Source organism: Erpetoichthys calabaricus, chromosome 1 (assembly GCF_900747795.2).
Source record: "Erpetoichthys calabaricus chromosome 1, fErpCal1.3, whole genome shotgun sequence".
In the NCBI taxonomy this organism is placed as follows: domain Eukaryota; kingdom Metazoa; phylum Chordata; class Cladistia; order Polypteriformes; family Polypteridae; genus Erpetoichthys; species Erpetoichthys calabaricus.
The window spans coordinates 192,222,803-192,250,543 of NC_041394.2; the positions used below are offsets into that span (position 1 = coordinate 192,222,803).

The window sequence follows — 27,741 nt, forward strand, 5'->3', positions numbered from 1 at the left end:
GAAAGAAAAAAAAAAATTAAACAGCCAAATGGGGCTATGCATACGAACTTAAAAGGTTTAAATAAAACAGAAATATATATTTTATTTTTACTTGCTTAACTTGTGGAGGGTGTATCCTGTAGCAAAGCCCTAACTTTTTTCGTGAAAGCCCGTTTCAGTCAATAAGTCTTAAAAAAAGGTGTAAAGATATTGACAATAAGCTAAGCAAACCCAGGAAGACGTGGAATCGTTTAAATCAAGTATCATTACATCTTCCTTTCTTAAAGAGAAGTAAGGCAGTACTTATAAGCTTACATATATATATATATATATATATATATATATATATATATATATATATATATATATATATATATCTATATCCGAAGCCGTGCAAGCACACTCTTGAGAATGCAACGTATAGTTGTACAGAAGAAAAGCAATCTTGCCTCAAATGAATGGCAACCTTTTGAAATTCTATGAACTTAATTTAAACTTTAGGTTTACACGGTGCTTTCTTTCCGAAGTACCTGCACTCATGAATATGTCTGTATGTGTCAGTCGGTCAAATCCACGCGCTTCGCACCGGCGAAGTACCGCTTTTAAATTTTTATTAAGAAGAAAAGAAAGCCTTTTTAAATTGAGGGAAAATATACTAATAACAGTTTGTTAAGGATCTGTTTTTTTGTGAAGCTGCCTTCACTCGAGTGATCACTTCGACCTGACTTGGTGGCCAACTATAAGCATTACCTGGTAGGTAACCACCCATACAATCAGATTGTGAATCAGACTACGAATGCCGTGAATGTAATTACCCCGATCTACATGTTGTCAAATAAACGAACCACACGCCGTGGCGCAATTTTAGGGGCTTTGCCTGTAGCGCTGACGTCCGAGGTTCGATTCCCGTAAGGGAGTGAAGTGAGTGGCTGGTTACCTACCAGGTAATGCTTATGGTTGGCCAGCAAGTCAGGTAACATCAGCCACGGTGCCTTCAGTTGTGAGAAGCAGATCATAGAATGGTTGAAAATAGTTTACTGTCAAATAATGCAAAGAGTACACGACACGTCTTTCTCCCTTATTCTTGGCTCATCAGGCGTACACACTCACTGCACTTGCTTACGGTAATCGAACCGCGGGCGTCAGCGCTAGAGGGGCTTAGCAGCGGTGAAGTATTGCTTTTAAATTTTAATTAAGAACAAAAGAAAACCTCAGAGGTTCGATTCCCGTAAGGGAGTGAAGTGAGTGGCTGGTTTACCTACCAGGTAACGCTTATGGTTGGCCATCAAGTGACGTAACATCAGCCACGGTGCCTTCAGTTGTGAGAAGCACATCATAGAATGATTGAAAATAGTTTTGCATTTACCTTTTTGGTAAAAGGCGAGCTTTTAAGCCTGAGAAATCACCCCATAAATGCACACGTTTAATTGCACATGTGTTAATATGTATGCGTACACAGTATTAAAAGACAGTGAACAACGTCATTTACCTTTGTTCCCGCGTTTGATAAAAGGCGAGCTTTTAAGCCTGAGAAATCACCCCGTAAATGCACACGTTTAATTGCACATGTGTTAATATGTATGCTTACACAGTATTAAAAGACACTCAAAAATTAACGTCATTTACCTTCGTTCCCGCGTTTGACTCGTGCTGTAAATCTCTTCCTTGTTTTTAGTTCACGTGATTACGTAGGAGGTGTGATGACGCGATACGTGACTCCGCCTCCTCCATTAGAGTATATGGACAAAAAACATGTTCCAGTTATGACCATTACGCGTAGAATTTCGAAATGAAACCTGCCTAACTTTTGTAAGTAAGCTGTAAGGAATGAGCCTGCCAAATTTCAGCCTTCAGTCAGTCAGTGAGGGCTTTGCCTTTTATTAATATGTATATATATATATATATATATATATATATATATATATATATATATATATATATATATATATATATATATTTATATATATAAAAGAAATGTTAAAACAGGTGAAATTGCGAGATTGATAAATCAGGATAGTTGCGGAACTAGATTATAGAAGGACACAGGACCATATAACAAGACAGTATTAAGAACATGTGATTGCTTTCTGCTATTTTACAGTCAGGAAATGTAACTGATACAAAGTTCAGTCCAAGCTAGTAATAAATAGAGTACTGCATTTTCAATAACATTTGAAGACCTACTATTAAATGGAAAAGTACCACGGATACTTACGATTAAGTTGGCTTCGAATATAATCTGTACTCTAAATTTGGCAGTTAAAAAGAACAAGCTACTTATATGTGACTACTTAAAAATGAAACAGACAGCATACACCCTACTGTGTTGTTTCATTACTACTGTACCAATAAATGTATATGACCTTCTTTGTAAAATGCAAACTACTACTAAAACTACAGGTCTAGAATCAGTGCTTCCCCCAATATTAAAGTTTCAAATTCAATTAAATCAGTAAAGGGAGAGATTTATTTCACTTATACAATAAACAAATTCAGTGTTCTGTTTAAATTCATCTTATCATACTGCACACAATACACAGTATATCTGTGATTTGCTTCTTAATTTCTTTTTCACCCACAATCACCCTGTCTTTATTGCTCACTCTCTTCCCTACTCATATCTATTTATCTCCTGTGAATATGCTTACTTGTGGCCTCTTCTTTTTCTTTTAAGGATGTGTTTCTCATTTGCACTTTCTTTCTATTTAACTAAATAGAGCAATTAAAAATGGAATAATATACAAAAGGATAGGTTTTGCAAAGTTCAGCAAAGCAGTGCAAGTCTGTGACAGACAGGACTTTAATTGCCAAAATATTAACTGGGCTATCTTTACAAACAGTAGAGTGCAACTTTAGGAGTTTTTAAATGTAATCAGGGACGCTTTAGCACAGTAGCTTAAAGTACAAATACAGAGGGGAGAGCCTGTCTAGATTTAGCATTTTGTAATAACCAGGGCAGAATTCACAGTATAGAGGTGGTTGAACCACTGGGGTCAAAAGACCATAACATTCTGTAATTCTCAGTGTTTTCTCAGAGTGTGAATGCAAAGACTAAAACTGCTAAGTTTAACTTTAGTAGGGCAAACTTTGAACAGCTGTATAAAGTCTAAAATGGATAAACTAGAATAAGTTTTTAAGTGTAGAAACAGTCAAAGAGAAATGGAGCAGGTTTACAAACGTTTTGCATATGATGCAGGGCAGGTTCATTCTAAAATATGGAATTAGTAAGAAATTAAAAAATAACTTTGTGGTGAGTAATTAGGAGATACAAAATCAGTTGTAAAGGAAAAAACAGGTGTATAAGTGGTTAAGTCAAATACCTCTAATGCTAACCATAGGACATTTGAAAGCATTGAGGTATTATATTATGGTAGCTAAAAGGCAAAAAAAAAATAATGCAAAAGATGACCCAAAGAGATTCTTTCAGTATGTTCAGTCATCAGAGGGCAGCATTTAGTTAACTCTTAATAGACATATTGTTAGGATGTGTCTTTGGGTGAGCTTCATAACCACCATTCTCCAACATGACATCAACAGTCATGTTTTTAATGAAGGCAACCCCTGTAACCAACTCCCCACCCACTCTTCAATCTGACATCTGTGTCACACAAAACCACCAAGGGGACAAGACCCTATCCAACACGACCCGACTATTCGATCTGAAATAATATGTATCCCAATTGCTTTCAAGACTCCATGGCTTAGTCATGGACGTGTGATGTTTAACATATTAATTTTGTTTGAGCTTCTCTTTCTTCTTCGCTCAGTCAGATTATTATTGTTCTTTTTTGCATTTTGTTGAGCATTCTTTTCTCTCCAGTGCTTTTTTTGATGCGCTGCTCTTTCTTCTTCGCTTAGTCGTGGTCGTGTCATCTTCAACTTATCAACTGCTTTAGAGCTGCTCTTTCTTCTTCACTTTTTAGATGACCATGATCTTGTCTGAAAATGGTTGTAAGTAGGGCGGGTCAACAACTGAGAGGTTAGATGACCGTGATCTTGTTTGACAATGTTTGTAAGTAGGGCGTGACTTGCCTAGGTCACCATCTGACGGGAACATGCTTCCAATGGATGTCAGTATGATGTGATTTGACCGCGTTGCGGGACGTGAAAGTGTCTCTGCATCTCTGAAGTATTTCTCTGTCTCTCTTCAAGATCACGTCTTGTCGCAGGACTTCCTTTTATAATAGAGAGATATGCAGGAGTTGTCATTTAACTGGATTGACTGCATTTCCCTACCTAATCAATGGTATCCCTAAGACATCTCATTATGTATATGTAAATATTCCAAAACCCAAAAATATTAAAAATCCAAAATACTTGTGGTCTCTGACATTTCAGATCAGGCATGCCAAACCTGCATTTTTAATATAGATTTAAATGATCTGGGTAGAAATATAAGCAACAATCTGGTTAAGTTTGCAGATGATACCAAGCTAGGTAGATTGGCAGATAAGCTAGAATCATTTCAGAGGGACTCTGGCAATTTAATGTAAGTCAATGAAAAGAATTACAAATAGGAAGTAACAAATTTTGGATTTAAATACATTGGGAAGTCTAAAAATTCAAAGTATTACTTATGAAAAGAATTTAGCAGTTATAGTGGACTCATCACTATCAACTTCCAGAATGTGTTCAGAAGTCATTAAGAAGGCTAACAGAATGCTAGGTTATATAGCCCAATGTGCCAAAGGAGGTTATGCTCAACACTAGAATCCCTGAAGCCTACAAAAAATGTTGTAATCCCTGTCCACCTTAAATTCCTTCACACCTCCTCATCAGCATCTTTGTGTTGCAAATGTGTCAAACACCACAAGCAGCCTGCTAACCCCACAACCACCACCACAGACACAGCTGAAGTTGTCCCAGCCCAAGTCTGTTAATATGGGTGTGAGGTGCCTGGAGTTGCATAGGGTAAATAATACATTGTTATTTGGAAAACATGCATTTCATGCATGTTTCGTGTCTACAACGATGTGGGTAAATGTAGGATGACAGGAAAGTGAAATGGCAGTGATTTATTTTATTATCATAATGCCACTGTCTGAATTAAATTCTCTTAAAGACTAAACTCTAATATTAAAAAGAACATCCTTTTGTGCCAGCGGGAATTCATTTTCAATTAATAATGAAAATCTAAATTTCAAAAACACCTAGATGAACATACATGATAAAGATACAATAAACAAGTAACAATCTTTCTCACAAGTGTGTTAATTTTATATTTACTGTGTACTGTATATATATATATATATATATATATATATATATATAGATATATATATATAGATATATATGAATATACTGTTATCTGTCTATTATAATAAAAAATCTTGGGAGACGAGACGTGACTTTCTCAGAGAGACACTTTCACGTCCCGCAAGATGAGACTTTGTGCCAAGAGATTTAACCACGCCCGATGACAAAGTAGAGTGTCGTAAAGAACTCAAAAACTTTTTCAAAAGCAATTTATCAACCCATTTCTACACCTGCTTTCTACAACAGAGGGTTATGATGTATTGGTGCAGTAATTTGAAAACCTAGGTTCAAGACAATTCTTAGGGAGAATTCCTAAAAACTACAATTTTGCTTAGAAAAACAAACTAAACTACTTAAATAACAACAAGATAGTACAGCTTAAGTAATTTTATTATTTTTAATATTCTAGTACTTACAGGGAAAACTTGTGGGTTGGTGGCAGGATTGGCACTCCTATCACAATAAAAAAAAAAACTCACACTGTTCTCCAGTGTGGTGCTGAGGTGTGAACCGCTACACTTGGGTCCCAGTCTAGGTGTTTTGTCGTGTAGCCTGTAATCTAGATTTTAGAGTTTTTTACTAATTTTTCATCTTCTAGCATTGTAAGGAAGGCCAGAAGTAATTTATTAAAAATGTCTGAAGGACATTTAAGTTTGTTGTTGTTGCTACTCTCATTTATTTATTTATTAGTCTGCTGGTTGTAGTGAAAACGACCTTTTCCCCCATTTCACCAATAAAACTAAACTACAGCCTATTATAATATCTGATTTACTTGTAAGCTGGGGCACTTAATTTTTTCTGTTCTATGGATGGTTCTGCTGTAGCTCTCTTTTCCTTATTTTGAGCACAGGAGGCAGAGTCACCTGTGATATTTCAACACTAAAGACGGGTTAACTTTGTAGTCTACAGCACCTGTTGAATAAAAGCTCACTGGAGTGTGCAGAGCCTAATTTGGAAATTAAAGCGGTCATAGGGCCAAGAGACTTCCAGGAAGCAATGGATGAAAACCAGAAAACAATCCTAAATGAGGCATCAATACATTGCAAAGCTCTGTTGTGCACACACCCATTCACTTTTCCTTACCAATTTAGAAACACCTATTAACTTAGTAGAGAATTTTTGGATTGTGGTCTAAAAAAGAAGAAAAAAAAAACACAGACATCTCACACAGATGTAGGCAGAGATTCAAACATGGTATTGTGGAATAGTGAAACAAAAGTAATAAGTCACTGGTAACCAGTTTCATTCTTACAACTGGCTACTTACAATTGTGTGACACTTTATCTGTTATTTCCATAACCATCATACTCTCTTGCTATGTTTTTTTTTTTCCAAACTCATTTCACTGTGTGCACTTCTGTCACTGTGGCAAAATGCTGTACACAAAATTCATATTTTCTTTCCTAACCTATATCCTACACTAATCTTGAAAGTGCTTTATATTTACAATAGAGTTGCTGTTTTCCAGAATCCCAAAATATGGAACAAAAAGCTTTAAACTAAGCCCCAGTACCCTCAAAATGACCGGAAACAATAATGGTCAAAATAAAGCAATAATTATCCTGTAGGTGTCCTCACCTGCCTAAAACAAAGAGAAAGGAGAAAATCTGCAAATGAAGAAGGAAAGAGTAACATGTTTAGAATTAAAATAGAAAATACCTTAAGAAAGACAGGATGCAATGGTGTAGAATCATTGAAGAGGTTGGAAATTGAAAAGGAAAGTTGAATGATCTGCACAATTTCACTGAGAGGAAACAAATGTGCTTATTCTACTGTAGAAAGGAAAGGGCAATTCTGCTGGAATGTGTTATCAATCTTCAGAAACTTGCGATAATGGTGGTTGAGTGTACTATAGAAAAGAACTGAACACTGGGAAAAACTGAATGAAATGCTGCTTGATTTAATGCGTGGGAAAGAAATAACTGATCTGGTCTTTGTTTTGAAGCAAATAAATAAAAGCTTTGTGCAAGAGAGAATACACCACATTACATGTATGAAGGTATATAAAAGGCATCTGACAAAGCTCTCCAAAAGAACAGGTGAGCATCAAAAAATTTTATATGTGAATATATGGTTTGCCATATGTGAAGTGAAGTGATGCCAATGTACAATAATGAATCTACGGAGAAGTGGAATGCAGACAGAGACGGTGAAAGTTCTGAGATGAAGACTGGGCTTACCTGAAAGCAGAGAAATGCAATTTAGTTGAACTGATGAATGCTAATGTAGGCATGATGGTGGCAGCAAAAGTAAAATGAACAAGAAAAGAATGAGTGTCAACAAAGGCCCTCAAAAATGGAATATAATGTAAGGGATCTGGATGATAGTGCCATTGGATATATTTTGTAAACCTAAATAAAGTATCTTAAGACAGCTGTTTATATTGATCAGTGCTTCTCAATCCTGAACCTGGTTTCAGAGTAATGTTCAATTACATTTAACCTCATCTTAATAACAAAAATCTGAAACTAAAATAATTAACTAGTAAGATGGAAAAGTAATCAAGAATATAACATTAATCAGAGCATATATATCACGATTTTCTAATGCACCATATGAAGTTTGAAAATATAAAATTAAAATGCCATGAACTTACTTGGAGATCCTTCATCAAATATTCCATTAGATCCATTTCCATTTAAACCCTGTTCTTTGGAAGAATGTAGTGCATCTTCTGTTCCATTAGTTTCATACGTTGTTATGCACCTGCTATAAAAAGATACACAATAAAGATGATCATTTCAATAAATACAATAAAGTATACAAAGAAGTGTAGCAAAAAAGTGCTTTTAATATTGCTAATGCCATTAAAGTACTTATGGCCTGTGAAGTAATTTTTGAACAATCATTCCAAAAATACATGTATAAAAACCCTCCTAAAAATACTTTGCTTAGTTTAAAAAACACAAATTAAATGAAATCATGAGAAATGCCTAAAAAGGTGTTTTTTTTGTTATTTAGAAGTGGTCTCTACCCAAGATTTGGATACATTATAAAATATATCTGAGACTGTCGCAAGACAGAGAAAATTTGCCAGATAGAAAATCTATGACAGAATATAAAAAGTTTAGTTATGTAGTTTGCAAAAGGGATACATGAGAAAACCTATAACCAAAAGAACAGGAAAATAAAAGGCAGAAATGGTGGGAAAAAGTAGTAGGAAGTCCAAAGCAGATCATTTAATGTAATAACCACAACAAAACATATTACAAGCTTGAAATGAAAAATAAAAATATTACAAAACACAGCCAAACACTCTGTAACCAACATTTAATTAAATACAGATATTTCAACATAATTCTTTATTTTACATATACTAGCTCTGAACTCATGTTAAGTTGTGAATGCCCAGGTTGTTTACGGGCTCTTCCTCTGCTACTATTTCATACAAGCAAGATTTTTTTTTCCAGCTACTTAAAAAAATGAAATTCTGTAAACCATGACCCCACCCTTTTCACCAAACAACTTTCTTCACTCATTTCTCCTTTCATCTAGTACTGTCACTATTAAGTGACACTAGCTATTAACTACTAATATTGCTATAGTTTAGGCTGTTATTTTAAACTGCTGATGGTGATGGGGTGCATGCTGCAATCACCACCACCTCAACATTTTTATAATTTGCTGGTACTAATGAGTTGCTTGCAACATTCATGTGGCATACTATAAACTAGGTGCTAATTGAGCTTGCACATATAACCAATGGACAGAGATAGATGCAAAAAGATGGGTACTGCTGGGTTTCATTTATTTAAATTGCAATCTTAAACATTCATCCATCCTTTTTTCAAACATAGATTCTCCTTTATATGGTTACTAGACATTAAGCCCGTTACAATAATGGGCGCTAGAACACTAGTGCATTCTCTTTGAGAATTTTTTTTACGCTCATTTTCCTATTTCTCTATAGATCTATTTGCTCTTCTGAGTCTTTCTCTTTTAGCATTTTTCTGACGCTCATTATCTTTTTCTTCTTTTTTGGGTGGCATCTTGTTAGTAGATAGACACAGTAATATAGGCTTGTACGTCCATAATATTTTCTGTTACAGTAATACTGGCTTGTATGTGGCTGTAATATGTGTCACTGTATTGTGTGCCTTTAATTTTCTCTCGCAGGAATACTGGTTTGTATTTCCGTAAAATGTCTGTAATTTTCTCTGACAGTAATACTGGCTTTGATGTCCGTAATATGCGTTTCATTTTCTGTCACAACAGTGGGCAATCAGCAGATTCTCCCCAGCAACTGATGTAATGTGTGGCATGTAGTTGATAATCGTGCTTGTGGCGTCTCTCCAGCAAGTACTGTGTAGTTCCCCAGCAAGTATTTTAATCTGTGCTGGCGTGCAGCTGATTATTGTATGTGTGGCGTCTCCCCAGCAATGGATTTTATGTGCGCGAAAAATAAATCTATTTTAAAAGTCATCCTATTGTAATATCACGAAAATTCGTATATTTAGGAAAACCCCTTCAACTACTGACACTTTACACTTTACTGGGCCAGGCTTCTTAATCGCAAATCTGACATCCTCAGAGTGAACACTTGCACAACCACAAACACTAATCCCACCTCTTTGGGGAAGCTGGTCTCCGCGTCACAGTACCCGATTGGATTTTTCGTGCCTTTTGTTTAAAGTCTTACCTCATTTCCAGAAATCCGATTGGATCGGCCGCACAATATTTTATAGGTCCCGCCCTCTCTGTCTTGTGTGACGCATCAGGCGGCCTTTGAAGCATCTGCTTTGAAGCATTGCACCGTGCCCTGCACATGCGCACTTCACCAGAAGACACACACACACAGGTTTTATTAAAGAGGATAGTGTTCCACCACATCATCTTACATTTTCTGGTATCTGTAAAATATGTAATGCTAGCTACTACTCTTATTGTTATATTATGCACAGATGCTACATGTAAAAGTGAAAATAAACAAAGAGTTTGTATCTGTATCTCACTTTAAGAATTCCAGAAGACTTATGGGGATGATGCTTGGATAAGCCCAAAGGATAGTAACACATAGTTCTGGTATACTGTTTGTTCTATTGTGGCAGTTTTTTTTGTGAAGAGCTATTTTGATTTGTATCTTTGTTTTACCTTTTGAAATTAAGGTAAAAGTTCTAAAATGGCACCATTAGTCTCTGAAACAATTTTCCCCACATTATATTGACAGACTAAATGTACCTTCTTTCAAAAACTTAGATGAACTTGAATGTTATTCTTCATAAGAAACTGATTACGTCTTGTCTTTCATATTAAAAATCAACATGTTTCTCATGAAAATATGTCATATAACTAAACATTTTCTAATTATATACTGTAACACCATAAATGATTAAAAATAAGGATTATAAAGGGAAAATTGCAGAGATATTTAAACACAATAATTACAGACTTGAAGTTCACATTTACATTGTAACTCTAAGCCTGTAGTAGAAATAGATGAATAGTACAAGACATAATTTTAATGTTACAGAAATCAGAACAGTCAAGGAACAGGCTGTGGGAGACATTCAATAGTCGTGGTAAAGATGTGTGCAAACCATATATAGGAATGTTTTATCATCTGATTGCAATTTTATTTTTTTGGTATTTAACAATATGGAAACATCTGCAGCAACATCTAGACAACCCTCTGAAGTTTTCTAATGCTATTGTCAGGATTCAAAAGGCACAAAGATTGATTTGTAATAAGCACTGACATACTGTACATATAATTACCCTGTTAAAAGGAAGCTAGGCTGCATAATGAAGCAGCAGTTTGCATGGCCAGTTTATACATTCAGTATCCTGGGTTCAAATTCCATGCCTGGACACTGCACGTATGAAGTCTGAATATTTGCCACGTGCCTGTTTAGATTTTCGTCCAGGTACTCTGGTTTTTTTTCCCCTCACATTACCAAATACATGCAGATTAACATTAGAATTACCAGAGTCTACGAAAAAACTCGTAGATCCGGCCCACCTTAAAACCATTCGCAGCTCTCTTTTGTCTTCTAAATGTACCGATTAAGACGAGCCAGCAAGCAGCCGGCTATTCCATCCCCCACCGTCGCAGAGCGTTCACTAAGTTTTCCCAGCTCATGCCTTGTTTGATTATCTGGGAGTGACTGAACTGCTAGAGTTTTAGTGTGGAAATAAGAGATCGCTATTTGGAACACACACAGTTCATGTGTGTTCCATTTCTACAGCAATCTGTGTAAACACATTTTTAAAACAGAAACGTTTTTCATATTTTAGTAGTAAATGACAAAATGTAGGCATAAACTATATAATGTATGAAGCCTGAAGTCCAAAGATCAAGTAAAAACACTTCCACAAAAGGTTCAAGACTGATACAATAGCTTCCGTGGCGTAGCGGTAAGATTTGCTGACTTGTAATTGGGAGTCCCCGGTTCGATCCCCCACTCACTCCTATATTTGTTGCCGTTTTCAGTAGTGAGCTCCTCTTTTGTTAATATTATACAGTGCACACATACATTTGGTTTGCGTCTGTAACACACGGTGTGCATTTATAGGACTTGTAAATGTTACCATTTTTTTTACTTTTATTCTCTCTAAATCACGATCACGATACATACTACCCCCATCATCCCCCCCCCCCCCCCCCCCCCCCCCCGACACCAGGGATCTGATGCTGTTATTTTTTATTTAAAACGGAATAACTGGAGATGTGAGTGGTGTTTTGAGACAATGGAACTGGACATTCTCTCATCTGGAGGGATAAAAGCTGACACACAAACACTGGCGAATCTGCCTTCTTCGTATCTCACCGTCACTTGATTTTTTTATTCGGTTTATTGAGTGTTCCTGCTCATGCTGAATTAGAGTGCACCTTATGGTGAATGATGTCAAAACAACAAAAAAAACACAGACGTAGGTATATATGATATTTGGAATTATTCGTTTTATGACCTGTATAGTACATTTCGGAAAACTTTGTGGCACGGATGCAACATTATTCATATTATTCATATTCATTCGCATAACATCTTGCGTTTTGTAATCAGTGAATGCGTATTTTTTTTCCCGATCTTGCTAGTCCCCACATGTTGCTGTATGCTGTTTTCTTTTGTACCCCAGGACATGCAGAGGATAGAATAGTACAGAGCAGTAAATTCAGCGTTATGTGCAATAATCAGATTCAAATGTTAACTGTTCACACACACGCAAGGATAGTCTTTCCTACATTTACAACGTGTGTACCTGTTACAATGTACACGCTTCTCTCTATGCTGTGATTCCTATTACACACCTGAAAGAAAGAGACAATATATGTGAAAACATCATCGCACTAATGCAATATTATTTGAAAACGAACAGCGTCAGATCGGGTGTGGATTTATGTTGGCGCTATTACTGAAAGAAAAAAAGATCAACATATGCATTGATCCAGCAGAACTGAATAAGCTCACGCACTCTAGCATCCCCACCCCTGATCTGACTCTAAGAAACAGCGCAAGTACAGACGCAAACCAAGTGTGATCAAGATTTCCCGGTTTGATCTCACTCACTCCTATATTTGCCGTTTTCAGCACTGAATAAGCTCACACACTCTAACACCCCCAAACCCCCAAAAGAGCAGCTTACTACTGAAAACGGACATAAAATGTATAAATTGGTATGCACTGTAAATCGTTAACTTTAAAATGTCGATCGCGGTTATTTCTGTTAATTAATTCATGCTTTTTACTTAGAGTCAGAACAGGAGCTTGTTCAGCTTATTCAGCTTCTGATCTGACTCAAACAGCGCCAGTATAACTTCACACCCAACCTGACGCTGTTCGTTTTCAAATAATATTGCATTACTTCGACGATGTTTTCTGATTGGTACTATTCGCGTCATAAAATGATTTCTTCACATATATTTGTCTCTTTCATTTTTAAAATGTGCGTTGTAGCAGGCCACCTGCATGTTCTTGCGCACACTGAATAAGACAGTGCTATATGCAATCATCAGATTCAAATGTTAACAGTTAACAGTTATATAGCACAGAATGGAAATCAGCAGTTCTTAGCATTGCACCACGCAAGCCGTCATATCAACCGCCTACTGTAACTTGCTTTCTTTTTTCTTCGGTTATATTCTTGAATAAAAGTGCACTTGTTTTATTATACTTTTAAATGGGGTAGTGAAGGATCCTGAACATGACTGAGACAATGAAAAGTGAATTTAAAAAAAAAACAAAACAAAGCTAACCTTTGCAAATATCATAAATTACACCGGCTGTTACAGACTGAAATCAAATGTATCTTTTTATTCTAAAATAGTAAAAATAAGAACACTTCACTTCTCATAAGGGAGTCATATAGGATTGAACTCATGACCTTCTGATTGCCAGTCAGCAACTGATACTGTTGCGCCACGGCGGCAATCATAGTAAATAGGTGTCAATGTCCCACACTAAGGCAGCTTTTTTGGGCGGCGGCTTTTTTTTTTGTACCTTTTGTGAAAGTGTTTCTTTGATATTTGGACTTCAGGCTTCATACATTATATAGTTTATGCCTACATTTTGTCATTTGTTACTAGAATATAAAAAACGTTTCTGTTTTAAAAATGTGTTTACACAGATTACTGCAGAAACGCAACACACATGAAATGCGTGTGTTCCAAATAGCGATTTATTATTTCCATTCTAAAAATCACTCACTCCCAGATAATCAATCAAGGCATGAGCTGGGAAAAGTTCGTTTATGTTCTAAGTCGGTGGGGGGATGGAATAGCCGGCTGCTGGCAGCATGTCTTTATCAGTACATTTAGATGACAAAAGACGCTGGCAGAGAGGTGAGAACGGTTTTAAGAAGCGATTTAAGGTGGGCCGGATCTACGAGTTTTTTCGTAGGCTCTGGTAATTCTAGTGTTAAGTGAAATGGAAGTTCCATTTGCCCAAGAGTGTGTGTAGTATGGAAGATGTGTGAATAGGCCGTGTGATGGACCGATGCCCTGTTCAGGCATGTTTCCTGTCTTGCAACTACAGTACAGTACTGCAATCTGGGAACAACTGAATGTTAAAATTGGCACTGTAATAACCAGTGAGCATTTCCTTCTCATTATTTATTTAGTAAGTGCCTTTAATCAAAAACAGTATATAGAAAATGTACAAATTATTCTAAAGCAAAAAAAGTACAGACAAATGTTATTGCTATGATTAAGTGAAAACAGTAAAAATGGTCTTCCAAACAATAACTGAGTACAGCAGAGAAGAGCAGGGTGTTGAAGAATGAATATATGGAACTAAACTCTGCGTGTCATTTTTTTTCCTTTTCCCTTTACAGTTGATACAAAAATACAACCCAGGTCACTTGAATAATTGTTTTTAGGTACACCTTACTATTTTAGTCAATGACAGTCAAGTAAGCAGTCTTCAAAAATAGTTTGCATTTGTAATCAAAAAAAAAGGTTCAAGTGAACCGATTTGACTTACTATTCACTTTTTAGTTAATAAAAAATATAGACGTGTTTAAAACAACTTGATTCAGTTCCTCATTGTCAGCAATTCTTCAAGCATGGCCATGTACCATTTCAGGAAACAAAAAAGTCATACAAAAAAAAAATCACATAAAGAGCGAGATCTTTACTCCCAATGACGAATTGTAAGAAAACTTACTCAATTAGAGCAAAAAACTTTAAATGTTTAACTTTGGCTGAACTATTTGTCATTAAGAACTTCTAATTTTGCAAGAAAGCTTACCGTATTCTGGTTAGCAACATTTGGTAGAGCTTTTCCTCATTAATACTTCTAGGCACAGTGATCAAAAAGGGTAAGCCAAACAGAGGAGAGCCACCATGACTATACCCAGATTGTCTGTATTTTTCACGTAAATATACAGGAATAACTACGTGATCAATGTCTTCTTTTCTATTGATAGCTAGTTCAAACCTGAAATTAAAAAAAGGTTAAAAATGCTATGTTTTAAAAAGACAAAATAGACACAACACACATTTAAACTCTACATACTAGTATTATTAATGCTAATCACTAGCAGGTAAGAATACAATTAGGATTTTACAAGAAATAAAGTATATTTTCCCTTATTTCTTTCTTCACTTAGTGGTTGGAACTTCTATCCATAGTTTGTCATAATCAAGATCCCCAAGCTGCATGTCAAAAACACAATGCTCAAAAGTTTACACCAAGTCAAGTTTCACACACTGTTAGAATACTGCACTTACTCAGTCTTATGATAACAATGACTTGTTAACCACTACACATAATCATAAATTAAAAAATAAGCTGTGAATAATAATAGGATATTCTAGAACTGTGGAAACATATATATCATATGGTAGTTAGTGTATATGTCACTGATTACAGGGTCATCTCCATTTACAAAAATGCTATAATTTTGCGTATTTGGACTTTGGAAATAATACATTGTGTCACAGGTGGCTGGGTGTGGTCGGCATTCGGCTGCCTATAAAAGGGTCCGCCTCCCGACAATCAAGGCTGGAGTCAGGTGAGGAGGTGGACGAGGTCGGAGAAGGAGGTGGCCTGAAGAGTGAAAGAGAAAGAGAGACAGCTGTTGGTGAAGCCGGCACTGTTGAGAGACTGTGGGGGATGTTCGGTGGCGGTACACATAGGACATTGTATATAATAGTTGTAGGAATAAACGTGTGGTGATGCCTAAGAACATGTCCTCCTGTCTGTGTCCGGGCTGTACACTTTCACAGTGGTGCAGTCGGCAGGATGCTGCACCTGGCTCAAGGTGCGGACCTGTATTGTGGAAAAAGTCTGTGGAAGGCCCGGCACAGCAGGGAAGCTCACCCACGTGCCGCAGGGGCGGCGTGCACCCAACCCCACAGGGAAATGTAGAGTCACGGACCATTAGCGGTCCGCCGGTGGACTTTATGTTACGGGGCGGCTCAAAGACGCAGCGGCAGCAGGAGGAGCTGCCGAGAAGGAAGGGCTGCAGTTTCGACAGCCGCAGCAGCCGCGGAGCTTGTCTTGTCTCCCTGTGAGAGAAGAGGACAAGATGGCCACCAACCAGAAGTCCCTCCTCGTGACAGGCACAGGATTGGACAGCGTGTCCTGTTTTCTCGCTAATGATTGGTCGGAGGCGGGAGCAGGGAATGTCCGTCTTGTGCCTCGAAGAAACCCGAGTGGGCCGCAAGGAAGGGCCCATGGAGAGCAGTCGGCAAGTGGCGCTGCTCAAAAGGTAAGCTCACCGCCGGCTGTTTCTCTCTTATCGCTGCCGGCCGAGCGAAGTGCCCTCCAGGCGGAGACGCAGGAGTTAGGAGGGATGGCAGTGGCGTGCGATCAGGAGCCGCAGGCGAAGGAGGATCGGCGCGCTGCAGGAGATTCTGACCGGAGAGGCACAGCGGGGAAGGTAAGAGAGACCGACCCCGTGAAGCTCCAGACACCAGCGGGGCTGGGTCTGCTCTCTTGCAATGGGCAGATTCAAACCGTCATGGTGTCCCAAAATGAAAGGAGGAAGCGGCTTGAGAAAGCCTGTTCCTCCGACACGGGAGGACGTGCAGCTGGGTGCGCGCGTCCCTCGAAGGGCCGTCCTCTGCGGAGGCAGAGGAATTACCCGTTGGCTGGGAGGAGACGAGCACGTGTGCTCCCGCTGGTGGTCCCGTGGCGAGGACTGCGGACTTGTCGAGCTGGGAAGCCGAAAAAGGGAGCATCGGGGTGCTGATCGGGGCCGAGAGCATTGGCCCATCAGAGGACGAGCCAAGGGGCTGCGTCAGGGCAACGCCTCCGCCTTTGTTTTTCTTTTTTGATTATAGGATTGGGCCCTAGGCTACGGAGTGTCAGCTTGCCGCCGAGAAAGGCCAGTCCTCGCGGATCGGTCCGCTGGCCCTTGGAGGTCTCAGCTAGCGGGGGAGTACTGTCACAGGTGGCTGGGTGTGGTCGGCATTCGGCTGCCTATAAAAGGGTCCGCCTCCCGACAATCAAGGCTGGAGTCGGGTGAGGAGGTGGACGAGGTCGGAGAAGGAGGTGGGCGAAGAGAGGCCTGAAGAGGGAAAGAGAAAGAGAGACGGCTCTTGGTGAAGCCGGGACTGTTGAGAGACTGTGGGGGGTGTTTGGTGGCGGTGCACATAAGACATTGTATATAATAGTTGTAGGAATAAACGTGTGGTGATGCCTAAGAACGTGTCCTCCTGTCTGTGTCCGGGCTGTACCCTTTCACAATTGTTACAATGTTACCTGGTAAAAATCATCATGAACAATAATGCTCTAATACATCAGCTGTTCAGGTATATCTACATCTGGCAAAACACAAGTTACCTTCTTATTATTCCAATATTATACTATTCTCTAAAACAAGTTTGCGGTCAGTTTTTCATCTTTTTATGTGTACTCCCCATTTCCATCTTTTATGATTCTACATTTTAACATAGTTTAATTTTTGTGAAGAGATAAACATTAGCTGAGAGGCAATCAGGAGGGGACGGAGACTGTAGAAACACAAGAATCCTGTGCTTGCCAGGTATTCAATAACCAGAAGCAAAATGAGACACCCAGATTTCTGGGAAGAACACTGTGGCCTATAGGATGCCACACAAAGAGTGCTACCAATTGCTACAAAGTAGGGGAAAAGACACAAAAGATGAACAGTCTGAAGCAGAAAAAAGAAGAAATAAAAATATAAAAAAGAGAGAAAGAGGGGACATTGTAATTAGACTTCAATGAGTGGAAAGACTGGAGCTCAGAAATATCATAAACATCCCTGAAAGTTAGAAAGTTCAAGACACCCCAGATGGGAAAGAGGTCATTACCAATATGCCAAAATGCTGAAATATCAGTTTTAGAGACAAGCTGGACAAGAACAAAGAGGCTTTTTGAACCTGCACCAAAATAATGGGACCAACATTCAATCCTGACTTTAGTTAAAAGGCCGAGAAAGGAAGAACAGGGAGAGATATACGTATGATTCCATTTAAAAGTATGTTTTTTTTTTTGTTTTTTTTTTTAAAAAAACATTTCTTCTTTACTTACCTTGGCAATGCCATTGTTTGTAAAATTGAACACTTCATGGTAGTGCTTGGCGGTATACCGGTTCATACCAAAAACCGTTGTTTATTTTTTTTATGATATGGATTTTTCTTATACCGCAACACCGGTTTAAATTGCCTAAACGACGTTCGGAACGTGGCGCAGCGGGAAACTGTTCAAGTGCGGACCTTTTTCACTGCTACACCGCTAAACACAGATTTGTTGCACGTGGGCTCTTTTTCACTGCTACACCACTAAATAGGTATGGTGGTGTAGGTATTGCGCGGTGAAAATGGACCGGGAACATTCCGAAACTGAAGCCGGCGATAAAGTTGAACATGATGACACAGAAGAACTTTTGCAGAGAAAAAGGAGTCGCGTCCGTTGCCTTGAGATACTTTAGTTTTAAAAGGTCAGATGTGTAAATACTGCTTCTATACAACTGGATAATACTGCAAGCCAAGTTGTACTTGTTTTATTTGTTTTCAATACAGTGTAATGTACCTGGGTACTGTGTAATAGTGTGACGGCATGTTGACTTTATTCTCGACATTTCCACTTTAATCTTGACGCTTATGACGAGAATAAAGTTGACATGTTGACTTTATTCTCGACATTTCTACTTTATTCTCGCCATTTATGTCAAGATTAAAGTTGACATGTTGACTTTATTCTCGTAATTTGTCATTAAAGTAGAACATCGTAAACTAAACTTCATTGAAAAATGAATATTTAATTTACTAGATTTTCTCAAACCCCGTCATAAGTTATATAGTACATTAAATGCTTTGTGTTAAGTGTTCTCCGAGATTCTTAAACTGACTTCTTCTTGCACTAAGAGGAGGCGCCGGCAGCGATCGCCGCACAGAATACATTCACTTCATGATCTTCCTGCTCTCTGAACATTTAGAATGCTAAGATAAATACTTAATATAATTTTCATGGTGAAATGCAATAAAGCATGCATTAATCATATGGGGGCACCGCGGCGTGGAGGTTGCACTGCTGCCTTGCAGCAAAGGTGTCTTGGGTGTACCCTGCCTTGCATTTGCATGTTTTTCTGGTGGGTTTACTCAGCGTGCTTCAGTTTCCTTTCAAAGTCATGTAGGATGTGGGGTTTTGTTATGCTATATTGACCCTGCTAGTCTATGTTTTGCTTGTATTCATCCTGCGATGTGCTGGCGACTCGTTCAGAGATGGGTGCAACTCTGAATGGATGGCATAATTAAACATGTATAACGAAGATATTTTTAAAGTTCTGAACACTCCGTGGGCTAAGTTTATAACTAGTTTTAATTTCACCAAGACGTTTATCGTGTGGTGATTGGTTAAGTGGTGAAAGAAAAAGGAAGGACAGGAACTGGGGTTTTGGTACATCAGATAGAGACAGCACGCGTGCAATAAAGAAAGCCCGCTCAGAAGAACATGCATTGAATTCTGTGTTCGTGTCTCTGACCACCAGATCACAAACCCAACATTTACACAATATTTAAGTTAAACCTGTGCGATAGCCATTCATACATCCAGTTTTTTTGGAGCCTCGTCACACCTGCCATAAAGTTCTCTACACTGAACATACACCTGGGGACCCCTTACTGTGAGGAAGCAGCACTACCGCCTCACTACCGTGCATGTGTAATACCTGCTTTAATGCATTTCATCATGAAAATGATATCAAGTATTTATCTTAGCATTCTAAATTTTCAGAAAGCAGGAATATCATGAAGTGAATGGATTCTGTGCGGTGATTGCTGTCTCCTCTTAGTGCGGAGGAAGTCAGTTTAAGAAGCGTAGTGATTAGCAACTGGGTCGGGGAACACTTAACACAAAGCATTTAATGTGCTGCATTAGCTTATGACGGGGTTTGACAAAATCTAATAAATTAAACATTGATTTTAGGAAGAAGTTTAGTTTACGACATTCTACTTTAATTATGAAGTAAACTATGAGAATAAAGTGGAAATGTTGACTTTATTCTTGACATATAGTTTGTTTTTTTCTTCCCTGTGTCCGTTTTTTTTTTTCTTCACCGTGGCCCTAATACGATTCCGCAGGGCTATACCACAAATAGCATTATAAATGCAAATTGCAGGTTTATTATTTATGCATATAGCTTAGCTTGAAGCAAGGTCCATATTAATTCAGTTTGCCTAAATGATGGTTCAGTTGGTAAAGATGTCATTACCAAGTTGCACTTGTTTTATTTTATTTTGGTGAATTTTGGTGAATACTGTGTAATGCACCTGGGCTTGAAGTCTTGAAGTAATAGTGCAACTATCAGTAATAATACTATTATTTATTTTATTTTTATTATTTATTAGTTTAAATATTATGCAGTTTAATGATGATAAAGTTGTTTAAAAAGTCACTTTAACGTGTCAGTGGACAGAGATTGTTAACATTAACAGAAAGTGTAATTGGTTTACAAAAAATATTTACTATTTATTCCTTTTCTAAGACATATTCAATGCAATACAACTTTTGACAAGCACTTCTGGATATTTTACTAAGTCTAAATGCCTCTTTGTATGGTTGAAAATATGTTGTCAAAATTATAGTTTTAAGTTTTTGCAAAACTTGTTCAATAAAAAGGTTCTATATTTTGACTGCATCTGTCATGCAATGTGATACCTTCTCCATTAGTGCCACCCCCATGAAAACTATCACTTTATGGGGCAATGCAAACCTGTATTAATACTTGTGTGCACATTAAAATGTTTTTTTTGTACAATGTACAATAATCTTGACAGTGGAATAGGTTATTCTTAGCTAGTAATTGCAGTGGAAAATGTGGTTAACATCCACTCATGCATGGGGAAAAAAATACCGTCGAATACCGTGAAACCGGGATAATTTAGAAAAATCCCATGATATAGAATTTTGGTCATACCGCCCACCCTTACGTCATGGTATAGCTGGCTAGTGTGAAAACCACTGCAAACATGAATAAAAACACCACCGCCAGCAAAAAAAACTAACTATGAAATGGGCCAATTGACCAACCACTGACATATGGACATTACATTGACTCAAAACAGAAATGCATATTTCTGTTTTTAACAGCTTAAGCAAAATCCACAGAAAAACAATGAATTAATAGGAACATATCAAAATCCTATGGCAAATATACAAAGATTTAGAAATTTAGATTTAGAGATTTATAAACGGAAAGATCACACTAATGAGTTTTTCCAAATCTATACTAATAAAAGGCAAAGCCCTCACTGACTGACTGACTGACTCATCACTAATTCTCCAACTTCCCGTGTAGGTGGAAGGCTGAAATTTGGCAGGCTCATTCCTTACAGCTTACTTACAAAAGTTAGGCAGGTTTCATTTCGAAATTCAAAGCGTAACGGTCATAACTGGAACCTCTTTTTTGTCCATATACTGTAATGGACTGCAGCTCGCTGGCTATGGGAGGCGTCATCACGCCACCCACGTAATCACGTGAACTGACTGTGAACAAAGTAGGTACAAAACAAGGAAGAGCCCCAAAGAGTGCTGAAGAAAACATTCATTACACAATTGAAAAGGCAGAGAAACAATAAGAAGCGAGCGAGTAACGCATACAAGCATATTCATAAGTGCAGCTACTGAGGAAACAAAGCACGGTGTAAACCGTAAGTTTAAATTAAGTTTATAGAAACGCTCCCGCTACCGTTTGCAATACCATATTCTCGACATACGAGTTTAATGAAGACACGAGGTATAAACGAGACTTTGGCTCACTTTGTAACGGAGTTAAAATTGCTGTAGCGAGAAACTTTTAAGTGCCGGGTCTTAGCTAACATTAAATTAAGCCGTGGACATCGCAACATCACACAAGAGAGAGGCTCACGTGAACTGACTGAACTTTGAGGCAAGATTGCTTTTCTCCTGTACAACTATACGTTGCATTCTCAACAGTAAGCTTGCACGGCTTGGTCATATTACAACCGGACTGCTGAACTGACAACGTGGTATACAAACAGAACTATAACAATCATAATAAACGAACAAAAAATCAGCGGAGAACCCATGGATTTGAGCGACTGACGCATACAGACATATTCATGAGTGCAGGTACTTCGGAAACAAAGCATCGTGTAAACCTAAAGTTTAAATTAAGTTCATAGACCTACAAAAGGTTGTAGATATGTATATACAGTATATGTGTATATATATATGTAGATATGTATATATATATATATATATATATATATATATATATATATATATGTCTGTATGTGTATATATATATATATAATATATATATAGTGTGTGTATGTATGTATGTATGTATGTGTGTATATATATATGTATGTGTATGTATGTATTATATATATATATATATATATATATATATATATATATATATATATATGTATGTATGTATGTGTGTATATGTATGTGTATATATATGTTGATGTGTATATATATATATATGTATATATGTATATATAGATATGTGTATATGTAGATATGTATATATATGTATATGTATATATATATGTTTACATAACCTCTTTAACACACTACTTCTCCGCTGCGAAGCGCGGGTATTTTGCTAGTGTAAAATAAGAGAGACAAAAAAGACCAGCAAATTAAACAAAGTAAATAGATGAAACCAGTCAATGATTATGAAACTGATTGAAATAAAAATCTGCAACCACAGGACTGAACAAGGGAGAAACTCATCAGACTTGGTGCCATTTACAACTACAGCTACTCTTCAAGAAGAATCTGCTTTAATAAACTATTTGTAAAGAAACTGAAGAGAAATAAAGTTAAAAGACTTGCAATTTCCAATCTGATCCAATTCAGAAATTATCTGGATGTTAATCTCAGAAAATAGATATGTACAATTTAAGAATGAGTTGACATGGTAGAATGAAAGCAATGGCAAACCATAACAAGAAATAAGTTACATTACACTGTTCGCCAATAATTTTGTCATATGGACTGTAATGGGTTTTCTAAGCATACGTGTTCACGCTGAACTCAACGATGAAATCAGATTTTTCTTCTCATTTATCATGCTTAGTTTTCTCATGACCTCATTCTTCATTATTCTGTTCAATTTGTGACATTACAGTACTATATTTTAACTATTGTAGCATATTTGTAACAATCGTTGAGCAAAATCTAGTTGTTAGTATTGTTTTCTACTAGCATAAATAGCTTTGGGACAAAAGTAAGAGCATGATATTGAGCTCAATTTGGAAATGTCTATAGATAAGCCATGTCTCTGCTAGGAAAACAAGTTCTTTGACAGTTTGGTGCCAGAGCTAGCAGTGTAAACAGTGTATATTTTCTCAACTCAATTTTAATATTTGACTGATTGTAATAGTTTTGCACTTATTTGCATACTGTCACAGAACTGTGTAAATCATCCTGATACTTTCTTTGTTTGTGGCACGTTAACATGTAAATCTCAGAAATGAAAATTAACTCCATTTGCTAATACTATAAACTTTTTTTTGGTTGTAAACTGGGCGAATACGATAACAACTGGGAACCTCACATTTGCTGTGTAAAATATGTTAGACATCTAATAAGATTAAAGGATTCACACTATAAGTTATTACAATGCTAAATGATAAGAAGCTGCTTGAACCTAAATACTCGCATACATCAACTGGTCAGGTTTTTAGGATTACTTGTGGAGATATGAAGTTTACTGCATATTTGCCTAGCCTGCAGCTGAGATATAGAAATGATTGTTGTTTTTGAGTGAGTGGGAAAGTAGGAAGAAAAAAAAAACTGCTCTCAGAAAAAAATGCCAAAAGCGTATCTCACTTGATCCAGGGAAAAAGAATGTGGGAAACAATTTACTTGCTGATCTTGAAAACGTCTACTTTCTCCTTTGCAAATCAAACTTGGACTTACAGAAACTGGATTCATGTAATTAAGGAATAGTGATGCTTTGATTAAGGAAGGGATATTCATAGGTGCTCAGATCAGAGTACTGCTTAAAGATGACAAATTTAATAAAAAGTTGAGTAATGCCAAAATGGCTGCATGGCGGTCATTCAAAAGCATCCATAAAATCTTTTTGAGTAATCATAAAATCATGAAATATTGACTAAACTCCTGAAGTCATGCCAACCTATGGGAAGTTCATTTTTGGACTCTTACTTGGACCTTTTCCCTGACAACTGTGGCACAGTAAGTGATAATCATAGTTAAAAAAATTTCACTAGGACATTTTAAACATGGAAAAACTGAACCAAGGCAAATGGAGTCCCAGTATGCTGACTTAATACTGGCTGGAACCTTAAAAGTGTGATGTTCCCAAGGCAAAACTCAGCAGAAGATCAAACTGCTTCTTTTATAGTAAAGCTTTTGTGCTTTTCATTAACATGTTAGTATAAGCTTTTATCAAAGTAAAACTGCTTATCACTCAAAAACCTAGCCTGTTGGAGAAATTGTGAAACTGTATTGGTAACTACATAGCTATCTCCTTTAAATATGCCGTCAGCTTGAAGAGCCCACCTGTAGCCACTGTAATAATCTGATTCAATGCAGCATCACTGCTGTCAGCCTCTCTACTGTTATGTAGATGGTATGGATCACAACTGAAATCTGAGGCTTTGAAATACATATCTAGCTACAACTGATTTGAATTTTAGTATTTTTAATAAAAAAAACACCATTAGCAAAAAATAAATGTGGTAATTTAAATGTGTAAAATTCCCCTGAATTTCAGTCAGTGAAGGCAAAACTTCCCCTTAATTTAAAAAAAAAAAAAAAAAAAAAAAAAGTACAGTATACTAGAGTTCATTTTTAATGAGAAGATGCACTGTCGCACAAAACTGTTATGGAGGAAGTAACTACACCAATACAACAAATAATATTCACTTTTCTTTAAATGCTGAAGACACTTGGTTGTATTTAATGATACTTTTCCAATTATGTAATGCTTTCCTGTCCTGCATGTCCAAATCATGAAATTTGTATCCTATACCTAAGCAAGGATTCATTATTAAAACTCTGATTAGCTTCCGGCTATGGTTACAGAATCAGATCCCAAATTCAGTACTGTTGATTCACTGTACCTTTGAGTTTTGTTGTTAAATGGACTTCTATCTTAATTAAGTAAGATATTATTACTTTCAAGATTGTGTGTTTTGGTGCAAGTACAAAAAACTTGGCTTTGTACATTTTTATAGGAATGAATTTACATATATTATATGGAAATAATTAAGTGTGTTTATCTTGGTTTTTAAAACCTTCACTTTCATGTTGCTTTTGTTTTTCTGGAGCTCTGGTTATTATTCACTAATGAACATGCTACAGCATATGACACTGAAGTAGCTGCAGACTTCCAGCACTCAGGATTCTTCTTTACCCTGTTGTTTTCATCACTTGTTGCTGTCATTATTAGCAAACAATTAAGGGAACAAACTCTACAGAAAAAAAAGAATAATTAACAGAAAAATGATTAAAGATGGCCATGCATGTAAAGCAATGGCAAAAAAATGAAATATTTACAAATTTCTTCTAAATGTAAATCTAACACTACTGCACTTGGGGATAAAAAAATGACTACTGCATTATGAAATCAGTGGTTGGAACAAAAACCTGTAGCCACAGCAGGCCACTAGACTGAACTACTGGTTTATAGCAAATGATAAAATACACATGGCATTTAAAAATGTTCCCAGTATCTAAATTAAAGACTGCAATTTGTGATGATAAGCTACAGGGCTACTTAAAATTGCAAATATAAAGAATACTATTATGGATTACACAGTCTTTAGCCAAAGAGTCCTAAACTCTGCAATGATCACCTTAACAATATTCAGAGAAAACTCATTGGATTAAGCATTGATATAAATACTGAAAATCAATTAGCATAGCACACTCCAGTCTGAGTCACTGGTGCAGCTGTTCATAGTGCCTTTGAATAACTATAGCAATCATTCAATCATATCACTCAGTGCTAAGTCTTTCTTATTCCCAATTTCTTCTTGGTGTTATACATTGTGCTTATTCTTGCTACTGCTTCTGAAATTATCCTTCCTAGCATTAAAACATGACCTAAGAGTGGAAGAAACACATTACCATCTGCAATGGCACAAACCATTCTAGATGTTTTCCATGCTTCACCAAAATCGGGCAAGTACGTTTGAACTGTAATAGAATAATGAATATCCAGGAAGGCCATGTGTTGCTTTTTGGCCTTGGTCTGAAAGACATTTGTTTGCCTTTGTATAAGGAACACAGATGACCAGAGGTTTATTTTCTCCAAAATCAAATTTACGGTTGTGTTCTGTTTTTTCCTTTTCCATTGCCAATGGGCCTTAGCCTAAAATGTCTTTAATGACAATCAACACTGGTAACATGTACCCACCAATTCATTAATTAACATTCTTACAGTATAAAAAAGTAAGTTTCACAATACTTACACATAAATATCATCTCGCTCCATTATACTACTCAAATTTTCCTCTATTGCAAAAATTCTGTGAAATCGATGGTTGTAAATATCTGTTACAATCATCTAGAAAAGGAATGTGACAAAAAACAGTTATTAAAAGAAAGTGACAAACTGAAAAAATACATTACTATTTTGCTTTGCAGATTACCAGTCACCCATACCAAAGTCTGATAAAGTCTGGTCTGCAGTTGCAATAATCAGTATAAAGCTGCCAACAACTGAACTGCATACAAACATACATACATAGAAATCAAAATTCAAAATTAAAAAGTACCGATAACAGCTGGACATAATTTTGTTTTTTTCTGAAGAAATTTTGTAATCATATCCTGATAAAGCATTTTTAGGCACTGACATAGGAACATTTTCATTTGTGGAGAGAAGAAGTATTTCATAATTGAAAAGAAAATTACTCACTGTGCTGTGAAAAGGGTGATATTTATAAAGATAAACTTTACTTTAAAATCACAATAACAACTTTACTAAACCTCACTATAAACAAAAAAACATACCAGGACTTCACTGGTTCTGACCTAGAAACAGACATCACACCAAGCAGTTTGGATCCAAACTCAAAAAGCAGACTTCAAGGCCTGCAAAGACCCAAAATGCAACTTAAAAATTTCAAAAACCCTTTAAAAACTCAAAAATACCCTTCAAGGGAGAAGATAGCGACAAAACTTAGATTTAAAAAGTACAAAAACTAAAACAATATTTCTTAATTATTTAAGGATTTCTTAAATAGCAAAGGAAGCACAATATTCTGACATGGCAGTTATGTCATGGCATCCCCTGTGTATTTTGTATCAATAGCTGTAGTTGTAACAACATGGAAAACAGAGATAGTCTGAGCTATTCTGAATATTCCATTACATTATACTCAGAACTAGTTTCTAATGTCATTTCATCACAATGGGAGTGAGTGTCACTTGTCTAGCAGTTAAATAGCTGATAAACTGCTGAAAAATAGCAGATAAATTGTGTGTGTGTACACCTTAACTTTTCTATCAAAAATGGTTCAAGACTCCTATGGAGCTCTTGGAAAATCAGTGTACCTGGAAACTTGCCACTTTTGCAAAAAACACTGTAACACAAGGTAATTTTAATATGCCTAGAAAAATGGAGATGTAGCCTCTGTGTTAATGG

General features: G+C 36.8%; 1 protein-coding gene across 1 annotated transcript in view; it reads right to left on the bottom strand.

The window, feature by feature from the left end:
• Window positions 1-27,741, bottom strand: part of LOC114658458 (ubiquitin carboxyl-terminal hydrolase 15-like) — a 190,725-nt gene that overhangs the window by 59,417 nt on the left and 103,567 nt on the right. Inside the window, 3 exon segments of the mRNA XM_028810532.2 lie at window positions 7,832-7,944; window positions 14,922-15,110; window positions 26,564-26,658. Of these exon segments, the coding sequence (XP_028666365.1) occupies window positions 7,832-7,944; window positions 14,922-15,110; window positions 26,564-26,658 (397 nt within the window).